The 23,532-nt window shown below is 41.7% G+C and overlaps 2 protein-coding genes across 12 annotated transcripts; one reads left to right on the plus strand and one right to left on the minus strand.

Annotated features, from left to right (window-relative positions):
* The first annotated feature begins 363 nt into the window (after positions 1 to 363).
* Positions 364 to 1,919, plus strand: BIRC5 (baculoviral IAP repeat containing 5). The gene is made up of 4 exons (XM_039717383.1): positions 364 to 587; positions 671 to 780; positions 909 to 1,026; positions 1,237 to 1,919. The coding sequence occupies exons 1-4, from the start codon at positions 474 to 476 to the stop codon at positions 1,315 to 1,317; spliced, it is 423 nt and encodes a 140-aa protein (XP_039573317.1). The 5' UTR covers positions 364 to 473; the 3' UTR covers positions 1,318 to 1,919.
* Positions 1,920 to 2,310: 391 nt separating this feature from the next.
* DZANK1 (double zinc ribbon and ankyrin repeat domains 1) lies at positions 2,311 to 23,513 on the minus strand. Of its 11 annotated transcripts, XM_039717594.1 has the most exons (21): positions 23,454 to 23,513; positions 22,356 to 22,479; positions 21,577 to 21,730; positions 20,401 to 20,518; positions 19,984 to 20,080; positions 19,120 to 19,232; positions 18,060 to 18,145; positions 17,284 to 17,401; positions 16,295 to 16,408; positions 15,248 to 15,340; positions 13,240 to 13,362; positions 12,363 to 12,524; positions 11,532 to 11,754; positions 8,108 to 8,211; positions 6,831 to 6,902; positions 5,826 to 5,922; positions 4,938 to 5,026; positions 3,800 to 3,880; positions 3,136 to 3,263; positions 2,707 to 2,781; positions 2,311 to 2,516 (listed from the first exon to the last, which is right to left on the minus strand). In XM_039717594.1, exons 2-21 carry the CDS (start codon positions 22,462 to 22,464, stop codon positions 2,396 to 2,398), a joined length of 2,277 nt encoding a protein of 758 aa, XP_039573528.1. In that variant the 5' UTR covers positions 22,465 to 22,479; positions 23,454 to 23,513; the 3' UTR covers positions 2,311 to 2,395. The 11 variants fall into 11 exon arrangements, 10 of the variants coding, with proteins under 10 accessions (XP_039573528.1, XP_039573443.1, XP_039573463.1 ...); XM_039717509.1 differs by having other exon boundaries at positions 2,311 to 2,781; XM_039717529.1 differs by having other exon boundaries at positions 2,311 to 2,781; positions 3,132 to 3,263.
* Between the last annotated feature and the right edge of the window lie 19 nt (positions 23,514 to 23,532).

Raw genomic sequence — 23,532 nt, forward strand, 5'->3', positions numbered from 1 at the left:
AGGCGGTGAAGTGATCCTCGGGGTGGGAGCCATGGATTTGTAAGGAGTGAGGTTCTTCTAAGGCACGTAGTGAAACAAGCAGCCGAACGGTGTTGCCAGCCCTCTGCTTCCCTCTGGTGCCTCGGGAGCCGGCTGCTGGCTCGCCCGAGCTGTGCTTGAGGAGCCAACACCGCCCTGCTCCCCGGCTCGGCTCCTCCGCGCTTCCCGCCGCCGGGCAGCGACCGTAGCGCTGAGGAGGAGCCGAGCACAGCCTGACAAAGCACGGCTTATCCCGGAGAATAAAGGCGGAGCCTCAGCCTTTCCTAATAGGGCGGCAAAGACCAAGTGTTTCCCTGAGCCCAAGCGTTTCCCTGAGCGCCGATTCGTTGCCGCAAGGAAAGGCTTCCTTTCGGCTGGCTGCGCGGGCTCCCTGAGGGCGGCGGGCCCGCCCCGCTCCCGCCCTGCCCCGCGCGCGCAGCCGTTTGAACGCGGCCATGGCGGGCCGGGAGGGGCTGCCCGAGGTGTGGCGGCTCTACTTCGACTCCGTCCGCGCCGCCACCTTCCACAACTGGCCCTTCACCGAGGGCTGCGCCTGCACGCCCGAGCGGGTGAGCGCGGGGCCGGGGGCGGCGGGGCCGGGGCGGCGGGAGCGGGGCCGGGCGGGCGCTGACGGCCTCCGCTGTGCCCGCAGATGGCGGCGGCGGGCTTCGTGCACAGCCCCAGCGAGAACAGCCCCGACGTGGCGCAGTGCTTCTACTGCCTCAAGGAGCTGGAGGGCTGGGAGCCCGACGACGACCCGCTGTGAGTACCGGGGGGATCCCTCGGCCTCCGCCCCGGCCCGGGGGAGCCGCTGGTGGCAACCGAGGGGCTCGGCAGGGGAGAGCGGCTGCCTCCTCTTTTATCTTCTCTTTCGTTTCGCCTCTTTTCAGGGAGGAGCACAAAAAACACACTGCCGCCTGTGGCTTTCTTTCTCTTCAGAAAGAACCGCCTAAGCTGACGGTGCAGGAATTCCTGAAGCTGGAAAAAATACGAACGAGAAAGGCACTTGTACGTACACGGCTTCCTGTCTTTGAATTGTTGAGCTGGCCTCGTTCCTTTCCACAAGGCTTTGTGCACAGTGCCTGTTGCATCCAGGCTCGGGCTGGATCAGCCGGTGTCCCCTTTCCCGGTTCTCATCCATGCAGGATGTATCCTGCTTTCTCCTCGAAGCTGAACATACTCCACTTAGTAACATCGTATTGCTTTTACTCTTTGCAGAAAAAAGAGGTTTCTCAGAAGATGACCAAGGTTGAAGATAAAGCCAAGATCCAGCGCTGTAGTATAAAGAATCTGGCCTAGACTGCTGCAGCTTCACAGTTGCCAGTGACATCTGTCTTGTCCACATGCTGTGGCACTGCCCCTGTGACTGAATGGCCGTGTTTCCTGAGGCTGCTTCCAGACTGGCTGTCCCTGAGGAGCAGAGGGAATTCTGCTTCACTCCTCCCATTCTGTCTGGGAAGTACCTGGGGTTTGATGCATTGCATACAAAATCTTTTTCTACAAAGAATCTCCTAATTTTCGTGCTGTTTTTTAAAGGATTATTATTTGTGGTTTTACTTGTGGTTTTTTGTTATGTTTTGTTGTAAATTCACCTGTTTAGAGGTATTGCTGTCTCATAAAGATACTGGTAGCTCTGGTGCTAAAACTTAAGTTTCTCATAGGAGTTGACATGCATTTCCATGTTTGTACTGAGTATACCGATGCTTTTAGATACTTTGGGACATAGAAAGGAGAAGGAGTTTTAAAAATACTTCAGGGATTTAGGATTGTGGCTAATAACACTGAGTTATACCACACCTTAGTGTGCCTGGTATTCTTGTAAACTTCTGTTTGTAGTTGGCTGCTGCCTTGTGTTGATGCATAAATAAAAGTTGAAGGCAGAACAACAAAGCAGTTTTACTCGATTTTCTGGAGGACAAGGCTCTGACCTTTACTGCAATGGGCTGCACTGACTGCAGTTTTAACATCAAAAAGGAAATGAAGCTCATGAGTTACAGCTTGCAGTGCTGTTGCTCAAGTGTCAAACTCTCATAAGCAGTGTCCATCAGGCATTACAGACACTTCAGAGACACTGAAATGTATTTGTGCCTGGGAAGGTTTGGTTTGTCCCTCTGTTTGGAAAGGAAATTTGCAGAGTAGAGTGCAGTCAGAGGGGAATTGAGCTCTGAACTGCTGGAAAGGAATGGGGCAGTCTTGGAGAAATATCTGACTGTTAGAGGGCCCAAGCTGATCACACAGGGTCAAGGATTCTGCAGACAGAGCTGGACACATGTGATCAGGTGCTCCCAAAGTTAAACAACCTTCAGCTTTATTTGGGGAAAAGTTTGTTGTAATAACACATTGATGAGAACAGTGTTCCTGTGTCACATGAGTTTGCTCAGTGTTCTCTATCCACACTTGCTTGGAACAGTGAAATAACCTTATTATCTCCAGCTGCAGCAGCCAAATGCAGCGCTGAGTGCCCTGCTGCATTCTTCTTTTGCACGCTTGCATTGCAGCTGTAAGTACAGAACACTGGTTTAAACTGCTTAAATTCAGTGCACTCAGTGATGAAGTGGCTTGCAGTGAATGTTGATGTGGAGTAACTTTGGAATTTCTGGATGCTTCTTCCCACAGGGACACGGGGCAGGCTGTGGCCCTCCAGTGGTGGTGCCAGGCTGGGGGGAGCCTGCAGCTGAGCTTACCTACCATAGCAGGGCTCGGATGCTCTCCTCTCCCTCCAGTCCCAGCAGAACTGCCTCATGGAGAGCTGTGTTGTTGTGCCTGCACAGGAGGAATGAGCAGTGCACTTGTACCTAAGAAAACTTAGCAAATAAAATGTAGGAAGATGAATAGGAGGACACAGAACACACGAGAAGTGTGGTAGGTTTTGGTGATGTTTATCATAATAAGTTGAAGCGGGTGGGGGAAGGAACTGAATAGAACAGCAACTTTTATAACAGAAGTTATGAGGAATCTTCAGAGCTGGCAACTGGAAGAGTGAGTGTGGATACTGTCCTTGAAAAGAACATAATTGTGGAGGAGAGATGGGGTTGAGTTCTCTCTGAAACTGGAGCATGTTGATTTCTTTTGGTAAGACCTGGGAAGAGCCGAGGCAGAGGATCGGAACTCACTTACGGCCCTGACTGCTGGTCAATGTCAGCCCCTTTCTGCACCAGAGGGGAGACAGCTCCTGTGTGCTTGTTCAGGACAGCAGCTGTGAGGGCAGGGCGCTCCTCCTCGCTCAGGGAGTTGGGGTCAGCTCCCTGGGACAGAGCAGAGGCAAAGGGGCTGGTTAAACTACAGATTCTTCAGCTGCCACCTCGCTTTTGTGTTATGCCAGTTCAGGTTGGCAAACGGGCTTCGTGCTCAAGACAGAGAGAAGGTCAAAGTGTGTTGTTTTGCTTTCTTCTGAGAATGTTTGTCATCTCCTAGCTCAAAGCCAGAGTTAATGTGTGTAACAGTAGCCAAATGAGATACAGAGCAGAAACACAGAGATTATGCTTGCTTTTGCTATATAGAGGACTTGATCCTAAGTGATAAAACTAATACTTTTTTTTTTTGTTTGGCTTTGACAAGCCCAGAGAAGACTGCCTTATGCATTGATCAAATAGAAATTTGGGGAGATAATCTGTAAATGTAAAATAGGCCTTATCTTCTCTAAAATGCTCTTTCAATCTGAAGACTGGTATTGCAAGGCTGTTGCCTTCTAATCATCAAGCTGAAGTTGCATTCCAGGCTAATATTCATGCAGTACACGGCCAAAGAGTTGAAAAAGGAAACTTCAGCAAGCGTTACTTACATCACTGAGCAATTGTTCTATGAAGGTGATTCTTCCTTTCCCAGACTGACCCAGCTCATCCAGCTGCTGTCTGGACTCTGGCTGTGGAGACACACAACAGCCAGGAACATTTCACACAGGGAAAATACAAGTAGGTGGGCCAGATTCTGCATGGAATGAAAGTGCAAAATGCCCACAGTGGCATGAATTTGATGTATCTGAGCCTCATTGTTACTAATCCCTGACTTTGGGAATGTCTTTCTGAACCTGAGCAAGTTGGGTAACCTTGGCTAATATCTCACTACTGAGGTCTCCGTTCAGCAATGTGTGTCTGCAAATTATTCACTTTATGTCAGCGCAGCTCTCCAGGGCTGTACAAAGATCTGCTCAGCACAGTAAAATTAAACATGGCTACATTTTTAGGAGTAAAGTTTGAAGCTTCCAGAACTTGTGGAAGTATTTTGTTTGAAAAATGTGTGTTTTGCCTCAGTGAAATTAGTTTACTAAATCTTAACAAACAAAACCTAAAACCTTTTCCTTTTATTTCTTCCCAGCTTTCAACCTTTTCTCATTTTTAAAGCTCAGTCACTTGACCAAGCATTTTTATCTCTGGACTGATATCACAGAGCTCTGTATCTCCTCCCACCTGTTGAGTTGGCTGACTGATCCAAGCTTAGATTAATGTACATTCCTCTTTTGAAATTTTCCATGTCATTACTGACAATCCCTTTAGTAGACAGTTCTTTCAGGAAATTTGGTCTCCAGTGAAAGTAAATTCTTGCTTCTTGAATTAAACTAGGCCTCTATGGAGTCAAATGTAAAGTCAAGGGAAGATGAAAACACCTCCATATGATGTTGCTTCTGAAAAAAATCTGTAAGAGAATCACTGCAACAGTCCTTAGGCCTAATGCAGTGTCAAAATTGAACGGGTTCAAAATGAGAGAAAAAATCTAATTAAACTCTTTTAGAAAAACAAATTAGTTATTTTCAGTTCTGAACTAAATGTCAGTTACCAATGTCTAGGTTTTGTATTAAGTTGGACTTTTATCTCCTGCCCCCAGTCAGAGTTAAAACCTTTCTATTTTAATGCCTGGATGCCCTCCTTTATGTTAGTGCTGCTCTATAAATCTTTTTTCCTGTCTTTGCAGAGGATACTTACAGAGAGCTTATATTCCTGTCCCATGAGTGTTCTTGACTTGGTTCTCTTTATTTTGCTTCTTGAATGGAGAAGATTGGGATCACCTCTGCCTACCAGAAAGGAAAACAAGTGTTAATTCAAAGCAAAGTCAGTATCCTAACTAGAACTTGGAGCAGAGATCTGGAAATAGTTTATCTAAAATCAAAGCAATATTTATCAGTTTTCCACATGAGAAAGTGATGAAATACTTGTTGCAGTTCAAACTGGTTTTAACAAAAGGTTTGCACAGCTCCCAGTGCAGTGACTGCCTCTTGCCAAGCCTCAGACTGGAAGCACAAAGTAGATGAAACTTACATGTGAATTAAGTATGTCAAATGATGCTATAGGAATTCCTGAATTGCAATGACAACTGTTGTAAAGTTGATTTAATGAGAACCTAAGTCCAAAATGAGATGCCCAAAATGCTCTTACTGACACCAGTGGGAGATCGCAGTTAAACAACATCTCCACATGAATGTATTTCATAATTTCTCATCTCTGCAAAATATGTCAGAGCTGGCAGTCCATGCAGAGCTCAGGAGTAGAGATAATATTGATATTTATGGTTCCTACTGAAAAGAGTATGTGAAACACCTAAAGTTTGAGTGCTATAATAAAAGCACTGCTGTGACCTGTGGCTGCAGTTCACTGGTCTCCTCAGCTCTCCAGGGATGAAGTTGCCAGGAGTTTTTGAGAGCATCTGTACATTGCTTAAATCTCAACTTGGACACGTTTTGAGACTTAAAAGATCAACTTTAATAGGCACAGAATGTTTGCCTGCCTTGATCTCTAGGCTTCCAAGCACCACTTCTGTCTTCCTGACTGCTCCATTTATGGTCTACTGTAAAGACAGGGAGGAAAAAATCTCACCAAAATTAGTCTGACTGCCATCCTGTCCATCTGTGAGTTCTGTTCCACCACTCTGGTAATCATTGCTGAACTTCACTGCTCTGTTAGGATGAATATCCTGTAAAATCATCAAATGCAGGCAGTTACTAAGATTATCATGTAATGCTGCTGTAATCTTAGTGGCACAACACTTGCCTATGAGAAGATACACAGGCTTTGAATATCACTGTCAAGTTACCAGAAGACATTATCATATGTAATTGAAGTCTGTTTTGAGGCAAAATTATGTAGCATTTTTTTCTGAACCTTGTGTTAGGTATTTCTTTTGATTTAGAAAAAAACAGTGATACAACCTCAATTAATGAAATTAAGATTCTCATCCAAAAGAAAATGTTTCTACCACTTGAGAAATTTCACTTCTGAAATGATGTGATACAGTTTTTCAGGCCTCAATAGCAAGGTAAGCTTTCCAAAATTCCACACAAGAGACACAGTCTGAATTTTTGATTTTTGAAATAAGAGATTTTCATCTAGAAAAGCTGGAATTGTGTATGTTGTGATTTTTGGAACATGGTAATTCCTGAGACAGAGATTCCAGATTTTGAATAGAGCTAACAGGAGCTCTGACAAAAGTTATCTCCAAACTATTGAAAATTACTAAGATTAGTTTTTAAGAGCATCCTTCACAGGCTGAAGAAAAGCAGGTTCTGAGATCAAAAGCTAAGGGGTGCTAGAATCATCAGACAACATCAGCTGAAAGAACAAATTTAATACTAAGAGCAAACTAACAAAATGTGAGATGATAGCAACATAACCATGAAGCCTGGCTTAATCAGATAAAGATAACTGTTCATCCAGCTCCAACAGAGAAAGAAAAATATTATTTTCTCTGAAGAGGTCAGTTAACAGCCTCTGAACAAAAGCATTTCTTGTTTAGACCTGAATTTAAAATACATCAGCATTACACTGCTCTAGTGACAGCTTTAGACCAGCTGCCTCTCAATAGGCCCCATCCCATGAACTGACCTTGTTAACAGCAGCAAAATTCAACGTAACAGTGACTTCACAGTCATCTTCAGAGATGGTGGCATAATTGATCTAAAAGGAAAGAGCAGCCATGAGTTTATCTTAGCAAAAAAACCCAAAAAAACCCAAACAAACAAACAAAAAAAAACCCCACAGAAGTACTTTAAAGAATAATTCTTGCTGATGGTGTTTCTTGTTGCCAATGCACAAAATCACACGTGTGGCCTTTGCCTCCTTGTGATATTGTACCAACACTTCCCATGTCAATGAGAAAGGGGCACGTGTGTTTTGTTTAACTGGAAATTTCACAACAACTGAAACCAAATGGATCTACCAGCCAAATTAATCCAAAACTGTAATGAGGCTGCATTTCATGGAAGTTCAGTCATTCTTCACTGAGATGTTGCAGCTGCACAAAAGGCTGTGTTGTTCCTGGGATTCCCAGATCCAGGAGGCTGCTTTAGTGACACCAGTCTGGAGAAGCACAGTCTGTATTGAAAATTTGGTACTTTTGTGTATCAATTCCTTGAGGCAGTACTGCTGGCAACAAGTCCATGGAAGGCATACAAAAATGAGTGCACAGGTATTTATAAAGAAGTGGAATGAAGATTATATTGCAGTTGGTTGAGAATTTTGAGGTAAGGTTGATTATATTTCTAATCCACGTGAAAAACTGAAAAAGCAGCATTAAACCCAGATAGTTGGCATCTGCTTTGAACCATTTGTTACTTCTGGGGGCACTGCTTTTAAGACAATAAACTGACAAAAGACCAAGAAGCAGCAGGAATAGCCTTCTCTGTGCAATTTTATATTCTTCAGGGTATCCTTTTGAATCCTCTAGCAGAAGAAACAAGTTGCAATGGACTGTACCTCAACTCTGTTAAGCAGATATTCTCTTACAGTTGCACTGCAGCTTCTGAACATCCTGGTGGACAATAGGTCTCAGTGAATATAGAAATCAGGGGTCAAGTATCTACTGGAGGAATCCTAGGTTTCCACTTTCTTACTATATAAAAGCAGCTGAGCAAGGCTTTCTCACTCCCCTTACAGCTCTTAGGTGAGAGAATAGGAATTGCCATTGGAAAAAAAGCAGAAAAAAGTCTTCAGGAGAAGACTGACCAAAAAATGGAACAACCAAACAAGACAAATGACACACACAAACAGATCAACATCTAAAGAAAAGGGAGACATTTATTTTTTCCAGTGTTTATGTAGCAGCCACAATAATCTTTTCATGACCCTTCATAGGAAGATATTACTCACAAGCTCCTTCCTACCTTTCCCATTTGAGGTTCTCCAATCAGTGTTCTGAATTCAAGGTTGTTCTGGGCATAGCTTCGTACATGAGCACAAACATGATCCAGCTGTTTTCTCCAGTAACCTGCCAACAGGGAGTTTAAGCAGGAGAAGAGTCCTTAAAATGTGATTAACATTCCTTCTCGTCAAGTGATGGAAGATTTAAAAGATAGCACAGTTTCACTGAGATAAAAAAATAAATCTGTAGAAAATTCATCTAATCAAGAAAATGAGAAGGAAGTTATACCCTAAAATGCCAGGTGAAACAGTGCTTCATCTGTAGTGACAATTCATTCTTAGGGCCCTCTATTCATAACAAAGCCATGCCTTAGAATGATCCTTAGGAGTCAAAACTGATTCTGTGTGAAGGGAAAAATCTCAGACCATTCAAGATCATAAGAAAAGAAAAAAGTAAAATACTACAATTAAGCAATTATGTTATTGAACTGATTTTTAGTTGATTTGGGATAACTGACAGGGAAAAATAAGCCAAATCTGAAAACTGCAAACACAGAAACGCAGGATACACAACACTTTGGTCTGTGTAAATTATCCTCCAAATAAATTCCTTTTAATTATATATGTGAGACCATATTAAAAGCTTAAGCATTCCTGCTCTTTTGCCTGTCAGGATTTCTTTGAGAGAGTCAGCATTCCTTTATGCTGATAGAGGGCACAAAACATAAGGGGCTTAATGTGCCTGGATTAAAAACTCATCTTAAGCCATTTAGAGCTTTTGCACCTCCTGTCCAGGCAATTCCAGAGCTACATTTTGTTTTCATCAGAGAAAAAACACAAATGGACTTGTTCTCATTTTTAACTGATTGTTTTCAGGATCTGGCTGATTTTCCTTTTTAGCATCCTCATGGTAAATACAGAGCATGATTCATTTTATTGTAAATAAACTGTGTAGGCTTGGTAACCTCATTTAACTGACACAATGCAGCTGCTCTGACCTTATCCTTTCCTTCATGTTAAGTGAAGCTTAAAACAGTGAAAAGAGACCAAGCCAGAAGGAAAGTGCTGCTCTGGCTTTTACAAGACAAAACAAGGGCACAAGGAGTTTTGTGCTTGGAAGACTCAAGGTTGACAAATGATGCTATGGCAAACTAAACCAACAAATCTTACTTGTTAATCAGCTTTAAATGAATAGAAAAAGAAGGATCCACAGAACAACATAAATTGTTCCATGTTGTAGTCTCATATGCAAAAACTAATACAAGCTGAAAGCAGTGTTTAAAACATCTTAAATAACCTACTTGGTGAGTGATCTCTCCATAGAACTCAGTATTATTTGCAATAAAGTGGTTCATAACTAGCCCAGATCCCCAGATTTTATTTGAAAAAATCCAGATGGTCAGGAACATATTCTTGCATGGTTGATGTTCTATTAGATCTTGAAGGATTTTTGGCAGCATTGATGGAATACTTGAATCCATGCTGCCAATAGCAGATTATACCTATATCACACTGATTTAACCTTTGTTACAGTAGAAAAAGGAAGTTCTTTGGAAAGTTTACATGGTAAATGTCTTGGTTCCTGTTCAAAACAGACTGAAAGTACAGCAAAAAAAAGAAACACAGTATACATCAGAGGATTAGTAAAAAAAGAAACACAGTATACATCAGTGTTTTGGTACTGCTGTTGTTTGGCCCTTTCTTACTTTCTTAACTATTTAATTTTTTTTTTTTAATCTTCACACATGAAAAGAAGGTTAGTTAATAGTTGGTATGGTCAAGAAATAATAACCTCCACCATTTTATTTAATCACTTCTATTAAAAAACTTGAATATCAAATGTCTGATCCTATTCTGAATGAAGAAATAATGTCATATTTGGCATACATAAACAAGATTTTCCTGGGTGATACGGCATGGTTTTGTTGATACTTGATAGCTTCAAGCCATGTATAGGACTCATCATGAACTGACTGTGAGACATTTATTGATTTATGGAATAAATTCCTCAGTCCTTGGCAGGATCTAAAGGAGAATACATTACACAGTGCAACTTAACAAAGTTACCTCTGCCAAGTGGACAAAAGTGAAAACAACAGAAAAGCAGCTCAGAATTTCTGCCCAACCTTTCCCAGTGACAGCAGTTCTCATTCACAAGCCAAGAGCTGTACTTCTGACAGAGATATACAAATATTCAGTGTGACTTTGCTTTTTTCTTGGCACTATTAGGGGCCAATCCTTTTTTATCTCTGACTAAATTAAGCTCCCTGACATGTTGAGTCAAGTGCTGTATTTACAGTGATGCCTAAGAGAATATGTCATATTTCAGAGGAAGGGAGAAGAAAAACAGATTTCCCCAGTGATTATTTTAAAAATCAGAGTCCATCTGAATACAGACACACAGAGTTGAAAGAGAAATTTCTAACATTCATTAGCAACTTTTACTACCCAATAGAAAATTAATTCTGGTAACAGCCTGAGGGGTTGATCATCTGATTGCTGAAGAGAGCTAGATGAGAAAGTGGATGCAAAAGAGTAACTGCTCCTCTAAACCCAGGTTTGGTGCTGTAATGATTTAAAATTAACTCGTTCTATGGATTGCCCAGTTGGACTGCCCTGTGAGATTAAAGACAATTTTGCCCACTGAGTCATTTATTAGAACCCTAATTAATACCAATGGACTATCTTCAAGGGTTTGGGATCAAGAAAGCTGAAGATTTCTCAGGATCGTAAAACTAAAACCTCTAAAAATGGCAAGCATTTAATGACAGCAAACAGCCAAGTGATTCCACAAAGAACAAAGTGACCACAAAACTCCCTGTGAAAGAAAGTTTTCTGCACTACTGATACTGCTCCTACTGTAGTCTGTGAGAGGAAAGACTCTTCAATGAGTGATGTTTTCATAATCCTATTAAGAATCCCTTCCTCTAGTTTAGTTTTCTTTGCTTCTGAAGCTTCTATAATTTATTCCACACCAGCACCCCAAACAAGTTCCTCATGTAGACAAGCTTCATCATATTTTCAAGATCTCTGATCCCGTGTCTCAGAGTTTTGTTTATCAATATCCCTGCAGGTGCCATCACAGCTCCACAAAAGTTCACATGGCAAGGACTGGGGAGGGTGCTGGGAACTGGGAGCTGTTCAGTGGTTTCCAATTCCAGTTCAGGACACCTGCCTCCAGTCCTGTGGGATCTGAAGAAATCAAACTGCTAACAATTTAGTAAGGCTGTACAGGGCTCAGTAACCCAAATTTTGGTATCGCTGATAGCTTTATTTTAGCTATTGGTGGAGATTTAAGGCAGTGCTTTTACAAGTGACTGGTGGAAACAGACTTGTAAAAATGTAAATGAGTGTCCTACTGATGCCACATTCCATACACTATAATACTTTCAAGAAAAAGAGCAAGGTCATGAATTGTTTAGAAATCATAAAATCAGAGCTTCTAACCTTTGCCAGGACTAATGGCTGTCAGGAGAGGCTTATGATCACTCATCTTTTCCACCTTTTCTTTTTGTGAAATCAGCTCAAGCTCCTTCTTTTCCAACAGTTTGCTGGATGGGTAAAAAAGTCCAATGGTTTGGGTTCCTTTATCTTCTCTTTCTGTTAGTTCTGCCCTTGATTTGGGCAAGGAAACAGGACAAGTTTGCCAGCCAGCCTGTAATAGTTTTGCCTGTCGGAGGTGGAGGAGAAGGGAAAATGTAAGTAATATAGATATAATTCAATGGCTTACAAGCATAACTACCCAGAACACCAAACTGTAAGAGAATTAAAAAGCTGTCAGGAAGAATAATTACCAATTTTAAAATTTTAATTACCAGTCTGTAACAACAATGCAACTTATCACAAATATTCAAGCAAAATCCAAATTCTTCACGATTGCCAGGGGATGGGTATGCTTTTGTAGGGCAAAAGCTGGCCTTGTTAAGTGTTGGGCTCTTTCTTAAACAGTTTAAAAACAACTACTACATTTGTGTGAAAGAATACCTTGTATCAGCAGACCACAAATAATTCACAGCCAGTAAGATAAAACTACTTGAAGAGCTAAGACTTTTGAAAGGCTGATTGTTTCTCATTTTGCCATTTACAAAGAGGCTGGATTGAGGCCTTGGGCTGAGGCTGCTTTGCAGCAGAAAGCAAAACAAACATTTTTGTCCTCCTTGTGCTCCCAGCCCACAGCATTGTCCCAAGGAAATGAATGGAGCTGTGCTGATCCATACCCCCAGTGCAGCAGCCTCTCAGCTGAGCTCAAACCTGGCTTTGTAACACTGGGTGTCCTACCTGAGAGGATGCCAGGGAGTCCCCACGGTCCATGGGACTGCCAGGAGAGCTCTGCCTGGATGGGGGCTCTATGTAGACACCACAGAACACGCAGAAGCGAGCATAGGGCTGGTTGCTGGTACCACACTTGGAACAAGTAAAGTAGGATGGAGGAGGTCCAGGCTGGAAAGTTCAATGCAATATTTGTCACTGGAGAAACATAGGATGAATGACTCAGAAATTATAACAGCAGAGGAATGAATTAAAAGGAAGTAAAGTATCATCCTGAGTGCCCTAGTACAGTACAGGACTAATGGTTATTTATGCATATAGGGGAGTGTTTCAAATTTTATGTGCATTCAGTTCACAGAGAATAAATTCTCCTTGAGTGTGATCTTAGATAGAAGCACTGTACAAGGGGAAATTGTTTACATTGATTATAACTCTACTGAGCAGCAGTTAAGTACTTGTCCTTACTGAAGTTAAGGAGGCCTTCAGTCAAAACAATTGCATGCATCATCTCATATCTGGTAATTGCCTGTGTAGGTGATTATAGCCCAGAGCTGTTATGGGAAAACTTGCATTGGGTCAGCCTGTACTTTAACCTTTGATGGTTAAGCTACTTTGCCTGAGCACAGGGCTGTTACATCTCAGCTGATGCAATGACCTGGTGCTTGTTGACCCATGATAATTTGTTTGCAGCTCTAAACCCTGGGGTCACTGACTGATGTGGGGTCAGGATGTCTCCTAAGCCATTCATTTTTCCACACACAATCCTCTATGCTCTAAGCAAGTTTCTCAATGATAACCGTGTTGACTGACTGGCAGGAGCTTTGCAGAGAGCAGTGTGACACTGCTGCAGCCCCAGGTTTGTCCCCACAGCAGCAGGAGCACGTGCCTTGGCCCCACACCAGGCGCAGAAGCGGGCGTCGCTCTGGTTCACGCCGCTGCACTTGGAGCACTGAGCTGTCTTCCTTGGCTGGCCCTGCACAGGTGGGCAGGAGTCTCCTCCAAACACGGGCTGATCAAACAAAACAAGCATTAGGGAGGAAATCAGGAAGGAAAGTCCAAAGGCCTAATGAGGGGAAAGAGGAAAGCAAGCTGCTCTGGCAACATAAAGTAATATTCAGCCTAAAGGAATTATTGCAGCTTACAATGAGCCACAGAGTGACTTGGATCTAACCTATAATTTTCATTACAAAATTCATTACAAATGTAGCATTAATTAATTTGAAAATATTTTTAGCAGAGCTAGCACTAAAAATAACCTTATCAATGGTGTGCTTTTAATCTGAGTATTTATTAGTAGGGCCCTATGTATAAGTACAGATGGAATTAAGATGGAGGTTTCTCTACTGACTTGCATTTTCAAATCCAACACACCATTTTCCTTGTACCTTTCTTTATAGTAGTATGGCAGGGAGAATGTGTTTAGGCAAAGAGTTTCCTCACAGTTTGGAATTTGCCGCATAAATATTTTTTGCACTCTTGTGCAAATTATATATTACTCAACTTTTCTACAATTAACTTATATGAGTAAGCAAAACAGGTTTTTCATCTGAAACTTCTAGAGCTTAAGTACAGATCCCAGTTAGGACAAACAGGACTTAAAAATGTTTTGTTAGGTTTTGCCTTAAGGCTTTTGCAATTTATTTTCTCTACAAGTCAGGAATATGGACAGGGGACAGAACCCAAGGAAAATTATTTTGATTACACCATAACAGCAAGTAGGCAAACACAAAATAGCCCTGTTTTAATCTGTGGCCTGCATTGCAATTTGAACAATGTAATTTGGGGGTTCAGTTGGAAAATAAAATTTGGAAAAGCACAAGTCTAAGTATGTTCTAAATATAAATGACTTAATAGCCATTAATAATGAGATCATCATGATTACTATTATTAAAAGTACTCTTGTTATCACTAATTCATCACTATTATTAGCAAATTTTCTGATTACTATTAATAATTCTTGGCATTTAACTTATTCAGCTAATACAGGTCTCACATTCAAGTCACATGCCTAACTACATATGCAGCTACATAATATCTACACACATATCTGCATTCAGTGAAGCAGCCAAACATACATTTATCTTAGGTAAGTGCAGAATCCTACTGAAATTCACTTTGAAATGACACTTATGTAGCTATACAAGAGACTTTTGCCTCTAGCTATGGACAGTTTTAGACCTCAGGATGTTAATCATTATAATCTGAAGATTTTAACTTACAAACCATTATTGTTCTATCATTATTATGTTTATGACAACATGGAGAAGTGAAATGTACTAGACATTTTTCATACAAGATTTTTTCAGTACTGAAAATAAAATTCTTCTAAGGAACCAAGCTAAACGGGGAGTTGAAACAGAGCAATTTTAGGGGTAATATTTCAGTGCTTTTCTCACCTCTGTGCAGTCACAGCCCAATACAAGCATGCTAGCTGTATGCATGTAGGAGAAGCAGCAAGTGGAGATAAGAAAAATAATGTAAAAGTGGAGATATGAAAAATAATGCAAAAGTGTATTCTATTTTCAGAAAATTGAAATCAGTGTGATTGATGTTCCTGATGTATATACTCAACTTTTCTATTGCAATTGAGAGTAATCTCGACACAAACAAGACTCCTTGGAGTCAAGGCTACCCATTTTCTAAGAGCCTTCTGAGCTTTCTCAATGGCATTCACAATCCTGACTTCCATGTGAGAAACTTGAAGATACATGAGACACTTATGTTTAGCTGGACATTTGTGGTGGAGCTCCTGTGGGAGGACGGGGCTTAAATATGACATTGGGGAGAAAATCTCTGCTTTGGTAACACAGGGACACGGGGACACGACTTCAGTTTTCCAGAGATAAAGGATGTTGTGCTGTGGTTTGATTCCCCCAGTGTGATTGAAGTCTTACCAAATGTACTTCAGGCAGCTTGCTCTCACAAGTTGCACAGTGTTTATGGTGCAGAGGATTTCCTGTGCCACACACCTGACAAATGACTTTGCCCTTTTAAACAGAGAGAAAATACATTTCACATAGTATTTGAAAACTGTCAATAAAAAGACAAAGAAGAAGACAATCTTACAAAATGCTGTAGTTATTCAGCCCTGCAGATAAGGATATCCTTCAAGTCTGGGCTGTTTCACACTTTGGCTAGGCCATGTTGCCTCTCATCACATGGGGACTATTCTATTTTAAATTATGGTATAGTTTCCTTAGGACATGCAGTATCAGTATCTCCAGGTCTTTGTATACTCTGGTTTCAGTTTGTTTAGTCACTATACTCACAAAAACCAGACAGCCCAGTATCTGCACAGACAATTATGAGTAATAATATAATACCATAATACTATGAGGTGCCTTAAAAGACTTCTGGTGGTGAGATGACCCTGGCTGAAGACGAGGTGCCCAACAAAGTAATTCTATTACTCCCCTCCTCAGCTGGACAGAGACGAGAAAATATGATGAAAAGCTCATGAGTTTAAGGGCAGGGAGAGATCACTCACTGATTACTGTCAGGGGAAAAACAAACTCATCTTGGGCAAAGTTACTGAATTTATTACCAACCAAATCAGAGTAGAAAAATGAGGAATCAAACCAAATCTCAAAAAACACCTTCCCCTCAGTCCTCCTTCCTTCTTGGACTTAACTTTCCTCCTGATTCTCTGTCTCCTGCCCTCCTCAGGAGCACAGGGAAATGGGGGTTAAGGTCAGCTCATCACACATTGCCTCTGCTGCTCCTTTCTTCTCAAGGGAGGTATGTCCATGTCTTTCTTGTACTGGGAAATCTTTAATCCCCTTTTCCATTCGAGCTGTTTTAAATCCCACTAACTCTTAAAGCTGTCCATAATGTAATTATACAAGGCCAGGTTGGATCAAAATATTTGTAATGAAGTCATATGTTAGAAAAATGCATGCCAGGAGTTAAATGACGATTTTGTTTTACTTATTCTCAATTACCTTTATGCAGATGTTGTTTTGGGGCTGCAGCTGTGGAGCTATTGGTGCCTCACAGATAATGCAAGTGGGTGTATTCATTGGCACAAGATGTCTGCACTCAAGGCACGGTGCCATCTGAAGGAGAAGCCACATCACAGTTATGTTAAGGACCATGATGAGATCATTAAGGTTGTAATGAGATTTCAGTATTTTCCTAGCTGGAATCTACATCAGCAGCAAGGTCACTGGAAACATAGCAACTGACAGCAACTGATGCTGATACTGAGCCTTAAAGATCAACGGATCATATTGAGAAAATATTAAGACATCTGGAAAGAGAATGCCAGAAAAGTATTAAGGTAATTTTCAACACAATGAAAATGATAAAATAAAGTAGGACTAGCAAGGTGCTGTGGTCCTTGAGGGGACCTGTGAGAAGGCTTTCTTTCTCTTTCCAAGACTAAAATTACAATCCTGTTATTCCACTGTCACACAGGTAATTGAAATTCTAATTCTGAACCTAATCTAAGGAGGTGGTGAATCTCAGTCTTACTTAAAACTACAGCATTGCTCAGACCAGACAACTCTCTGATGATACAGAAAGGGAAACAACCACTGACTTGTTATATCAGGTCATGATCTCTTGGGAAGAGCTTAGACAAGACAGTTACACATACCACTCCAAAAACTTGGTGCAGTTGCCCACACATGCCACCATTTAAAGTTTCAGGTCTGGTAGTGCTTCCTGACATAGGCAAATAATTTACTTTTTCTTTGTTTTCCTTATTAGAACACATGGCCCTTGAAGAAATCTATGGTCAGTTTCACCCATTGCTGGAGAATTTCATTGGGTCCAGTGCTAAAGGTATTGAGCAGAACAAAGCAATTAGAGCAGAACTTTGAAATGAAAGTGTGAGTAGGTAACAGTTTGCCAGCATTGACTGTGTAAGTTGCAGAGGCTGCTGTTCTTTGCAAGGATGGTGTGTGGATTGCTATGATGTTTTGCTGACCTGTGCTCCCTCGGGGACTGGGAAGCGCTGGACTGGCACTGGGGGGACAGGAGATCCACATTTCTGGCAGAAGTGAGCCAAGGGCTCAGACAGGCGAGGGGCAGAGCAATGTGCACATCTGAAAATAAGAGCAAACTGGCTGAGCTGGGTTTAATATTTCACTGCTGCATAATAATGAATAATCTGGCATTGGTTGTGACAGGACTTAGCCCACTGATTTCTCAGTTGTGGTGGAACACCACACCGTGCCCCAACATCCACGATATGGAGTTCTGAACTCTAAACAGCTTTGCAAGGTGGAAAGCTCTCTGGCTACTATGGAGTTTCATACTTTCCTCCTCATCATGGGACATAAACAGGTCTCCAGACAGGCAGTCTGTGTCAGGCCTCACTGCTGCACCATGGGGAGCCACCGATGTAGATCACAGAACTTTTTCAATACTGATAAGCATTAATGCTCTGCTCCTGTGAGAAGTGTTCACCTACAGCACTGAGGGTGTACTATAATTTGAAAAGACAGTTTATCCTCTGATCCTATGGGTCTTAGGAGTTTTTTTAAGGGATGATAAGACAGCTGATAACTGACAGTTGAAAACTGCATTTAAGAAACTGAATTTTCAAAGTCCTATCTAGATTATACTCTGCAGCTATGAGCCAGGGTCTGGTCTGTCTTTGCCTTCCTATTTTTTATAGAGGCCCACAATATTATCAGCTTGGTTGCAAAAGGATCAGATATTTTCCAAAGGACAAATATGTCAAAAGGAGAAGCCACTTACTTAAAGAAATCTGTTTCACTCTGGATCCTTGACACCTGTGTGCTTGCTAAACTTTTCTGGCTAGTCACTGCAGAGGAACTTGCAAACTGAAATAGAGGTAATTCTTTATGTTTTAGTAAGGAAATATTTGCAAAATATATAGAAAGATAGAAAAAGCAGCTAGTGATGCAATTTGCCATAAACTGCACTGAAATGCACTGCTTTGAGGAGCCTTCCTTCCCCTATTAGCTGCATTAAGAACACACAGCTTCTAATAAAAAAATTCAATGCCTTGCTACATACTTCCACCACAGCATTACTGAATATTGAGTTTTAAATATTAACTTGCCAACAAACAGCAGTAAGTATTTGCTAACTGCAGACTCAGAAATGTATTAGAAGGAATGTAGTCAGTATTGATTTCCTTTGCCTGGTTTTATCCACACTGACAACTCTGTCCTGCTTTGGGCATTCCTATTCTCGTGCATCATTACCATTACATTTAAATCAGGACTGTAGAATCCAGGGAAAGGCATTAATAGCTGAGAGATCACAAATCTTCACCTCCTCCTTTTTTAGACCTCTGTCCTGATGACAGCCTTGCAGAGATTTCTTCAGCCTACCCCTTGGCTCACCTGCAATGACTCCACTGGCTGTGCTGAGGTGGATGCTTCATAAAGAACCCCCGGGTTCTCTTAAAAAAAAAAAAAAAAAAAATTAAAAAAAAAAAATCAATGCCTTGCTCATACTTCCACCACAGTATTACTGAATATTGAGTTTTAAATATTAACTTGCCAACAAACAGCAGTAAGTATTTGCTAACTGCAGACTCAGAAATGTATTAGAAGGAATGTAGTCAGTATTGATTTCCTTTGCCTGGTTTTATCCACACTGACAACTCTGTCCTGCTTTGGGCATTCCTATTCTCGTGCATCATTACCATTACATTTAAATCAGGACTGTAGAATCCAGGGAAAGGCATTAATAGCTGAGAGATCACAAATCTTCACCTCCTCCTTTTTTAGACCTCTGTCCTGATGACAGCCTTGCAGAGATTTCTTCAGCCTACCCCTTGGCTCACCTGCAATGACTCCACTGGCTGTGCTGAGGTGGATTCCTCTCTGTGCTCTGTGGCTCCCAAACCACTGGCAAGGAGCTGAGGTCCTTGAGGGGATCTCTGAGTAGCCTTTCTGTCTGTTTCCAAGATTAAAATTACAACCCTGTTATTCCACTGTCACCCACTTCATGCTTTAGATAATATGTATCTGAACAGGAATGTTACATACTAGTTAAGCATAATTAAAAACAAATTTGGCATCCACATTTTGGGTTCAAATAAACTGCAAGGAATTACAGGAAATGAAACTAGAAGAAGCCCCACACCTCTCTGACAGAGCTTACTTTTGTGTTTTAATTCATTTACAGTTTTCTTCCTTCCTGCATGCTAAAAAACGCCAGCTCCTAAGAGTAAATTAATGAGTAAACATTAATATAATTACCTGCTCTAAAACAGTCCCATTGCTGTTGCCATGGAATAAGAGACTTTATCTACAGAGAAAATCTGGGTGAAGCTTTCATTTCTGCTCAGTGTATTTATTTTGGAATCTTGCTGCAAGCAAACATCAGTAAAGAGACTCTGTAAAGGATTTGCAATCCCATCAATTTAAGAGTATCTTCTGGCACAAAGGGAAATACAGACAGGGCATTGTTGTGCTGCTGAATGATGTTTTAATGTGCTTTTAAGAAGTCATGTGAAATGTATGGAAGGTAAATTTTGTTCTCTATTTGCAGTGTTGAGCAATCCAAACTGGAATTTCCAGAGGATGTTCTGTCCTCTGAGAGGGTTTTAAAATTACCCACATTTTACAAGTGATACAAGAGGGAAACTCTATGCTATTTTCTGCTAGAACAGAAGACTATCTCAGTTTTATGAAGTGGTGCTTACCTTGAAGGTCTTGGGATGTTTCCCCCCAGGCAGGCTTGATTTCCACATTCAGTCTATTCTTCTTAGGTTTTGTAGTAAATGTTCCACCTTCCTTATTCTAAAATGTAATTCCATTTGAATTCCAAATAAAATTTTTGCTTTTGCTCTAATCCTCTCTTGCTATAGTTATTAGTTAAAATTTTAAGAGTACATGCTTAAGGTATTTATTTTCAATGCAAGCATGTGAAAAGCTTAATTTTAACATTACAAAAGGACTAAGGCAGCAAAGATGGGCAAACAGAGAAAATAAGATATGTGAATAAAACTGGCAGTCAAAGCTTAATCTCTAAATAATATCATATATATAACATATATCATAATATCACATATCATATAAATTTTATACTCACACAAGGGGTTACAATTTCCAAAAATTACCTGTGTGGCCATATCTTTCAGGAAATTCTTGTCATCATCTTCAACAGGGAAAACGGAGTTTGGTTGCTGGTACTCTACCACAAACACCTTTGTCACAATTGAACTCTCCCTGTAGTCCCTGAAAATCAATATTCACAAACTAAGAACCTGCCACAGACCCATGTGCTGCAAAAGAAAATCACTGATGGATGTGGCTTATTAGGTGGAACATCCTTTCCAAGCTTGCAGTCATTATTGCAGTAGAATCCTGAGCAATATTTATTTGCTAAAACAACTGTCATTCTCTAATACTTATTAAAATGTAATAGTGGATTGAAATTGCTGTAAATGTCCAAACCACTCTTCCATGATTTATTGTCATTATAGTGAATCTCTGAAAATGTCTTAGTAAAAACAGATTGAAAACAAGTGTTTATCTAGGCAGTGATAGCAAGAAAACAAACATAGGTCTGGGTTTTGTGTGTGATATAATGTTGTATTGCAGTGCAGACACAAGCACAGGCTGGCTGCAGGTGCTGCTAACAGGGAACAGCAAACACCAATCTCCAAGTGGAGTGGAAATTCCTGCTCCCTTGGAAATAAAAGATAATAAAGTACAGACAAAGAATCGATGTGTCCTCTCTCTGTTTCTAAGCATGAAGTTAGTTTGGACAAAGTCAGTGGCTGTGCAGCAAAATCCACTTTCCTTTCAATGTACTGTATTTTTGCTTCACCCAATGTTGTACTTAAGCTGTGAGGTCCAGCATTCTGTGATCCTTTGGGAGAAATGAAGCAAATTCCTGGGAAGACCAGCTTCTATAAACCCCAGAACCACTGGGTGACCCCAGAAACACCAGCCTGGTTTCTCTGGTGTTTCTGATGGTCACACTCCAAAGGATGAGCTCTCAGGACAGTACATCAGCTTCTCACCCACAGCCTTTGGGATCACTGGACACCCAGAGACCAGGGGATAACACCCAAGAGGTTATCCAACTACACAAACACTCAATGGATAAAAATTATCCTGAGAAAGCCAAGTCAGTGCTATTCATGAGGATCATTTAGATTGCAAAGTGCCTGGGGAAAGGCTCATCTCTCACCTGCAGGGTTTGGAGTGCTTTAAACAACACAGGCTATGACAGGGATGTCTGTCCCTTGCCAAAACAGGGCTAAAATAAGCCAAAACAGGATACTCACTTTGTAACTGCCAGGGCCTTGACCATTATTTTCCCCTCTGGCAATATGATAGGGCCCTTATACTCCAAAGTGTTATATGGCCCATGGCCAGGTTTCCTAATGAGTTCTGGTTTACTTCCATCTAAAGTGTAATAAATAGAGGCCCCAGGTGTATCTGAAAGAAGCAGAAAAATTAATTCCTCACACTGTAGGCAACTTTGGGAAAACAAAGTACTCACTACCCTGCTTGATTTTTCTCACATGAAGAAAATAAAGCAGGTCCATAAGTGACTGAATGTTTGGGATCAAAACTGTTTCTCCCATGAAATATTAGTTACTCAACAAAAGCAGTTTCACTGTAAGCAATATTTCTGACAGCAAAATATGATTTTGCATGCAAACCTTGCAGCAGCTTGTCCATTCCAATGACAGAAAGGGTATTTTCTACCACAGCAAAAGGTGACAATTCAAAAATTGTAATGACAACACTGGGAGTGAGCCTGGCATATGATTCTTTCAAGCACTGTTTTTGCAGTCAAAGCCAAATACAACAGCTTAAAAGTTTGGCCTTGAAGCAATTAAGACTGCTAACACATAATTTTTACGTCAGTAATATTGTTTGGATGCATAAAATTACATGCAAGTATATTTGGTGCATCAAACCTACTGGTTAATTTTATAAATTCCTTAAATGCACACTCCAAAAATCATGATTAAATGTGAAAAAAGTATAAAGGCCAACTATTTCCAATGCACACATAAGTACAGGTTTGAGGTGGAGTTAAAGCTCTTGTTCATACCTGATTTTATTTCTATGAGAGTATTTGTGTCTATTTCCCGCTGAGCTTTCCCTGGAGGTGGGATTCGAAGTGGGATGATCTGGGGAGCTGAGACAGAGCCAGCTGTCATTTTTTCAGCAGTGATCTTTAAAACAGAAAAGTAAAAAGGCAGACAATCATTTTCCTAAAAAGAAGAATGCACTGAGGTATACAGTCTTTTAGCATGAGTCCTTGTCTTTGTTTCTCTTAAAGAGGGAACACTGGATTCTTTAAACCATCCTGTGACTGTGATTCCATGTGTTTGAGATTAACAGCATTAGCACCTCATGTCAGTGATACATGGAAGGAGGAAGGGACAGGAATCTCCACCCTAACCATGGCAGATGTGAAACCATCCTCGTCCCACTATGGCCACCTGTGTAAGTACAGAATGCCCTGGAGAGGACTAAAGAAAACCAGGTATTTCTTAAGCTTATGCCAGTTATCATGTGAATCCAGAATATATCCACGGAACAGGTGCCAAACCTGATTTATCCTGCTGTACATAGCCATCACCATGTCTTGTAATTCAAGAATGAAAAATCGCATTTGGATATGATGACATTTTACAAAACAAAGAGAATGGACTCCAGATCTTAGGAATTGGTGCTTAGGGCCAGGAACCACGGATTTGGTTCTGCCACCAACCCTGCAGTGCTCCAGAACAGCTCTGATGCTACTCAGCTCTGCAGGCAGTGGGGGACACTCCCCACCCTCTCTGGCCAATCTGTCCCAGTGCTCCTTCACAGGGTGCGGCTGAGCCTTTCCCGTGGACATTCTCTGTCCCATTTCTGGGCACCACCGCGCCGAGCCCGCTCCATCCTCTGACACACACCCACGAACCACGGGCGGATCGGCTCCTTCCCCGACCCGAGGGACAGGCGTTCCTCCCTCCCGAACCTGAGGGGCAGGCGTTCATCCCTCCCCGTCCTGAGGGGCAGGCGTTCATCCCTCCCCTCACGCTCCCCCCGCTCCGGGCACCCCCAAGCTACGCGGGCCCCGCTCCAGCTTTTGGGATCGCATCCCTGGCGGCCCCCACACCCCGCCCCGCTCCGTGGCTGCTGCCCAGCCCCTGCTCACCCGCCGGATCCCGCCCGGTCCCGCTGGATCCCGCCCCTCCCGCTCCGTTTCCAGGGACGCCGCTCCCGCCGCCCACTGG

This window comes from Passer montanus, unplaced genomic scaffold (assembly GCF_014805655.1).
Source record: "Passer montanus isolate IOZ18808 unplaced genomic scaffold, ASM1480565v1 scaffold102, whole genome shotgun sequence".
Classification (NCBI taxonomy): Eukaryota; Metazoa; Chordata; class Aves; order Passeriformes; family Passeridae; genus Passer; species Passer montanus.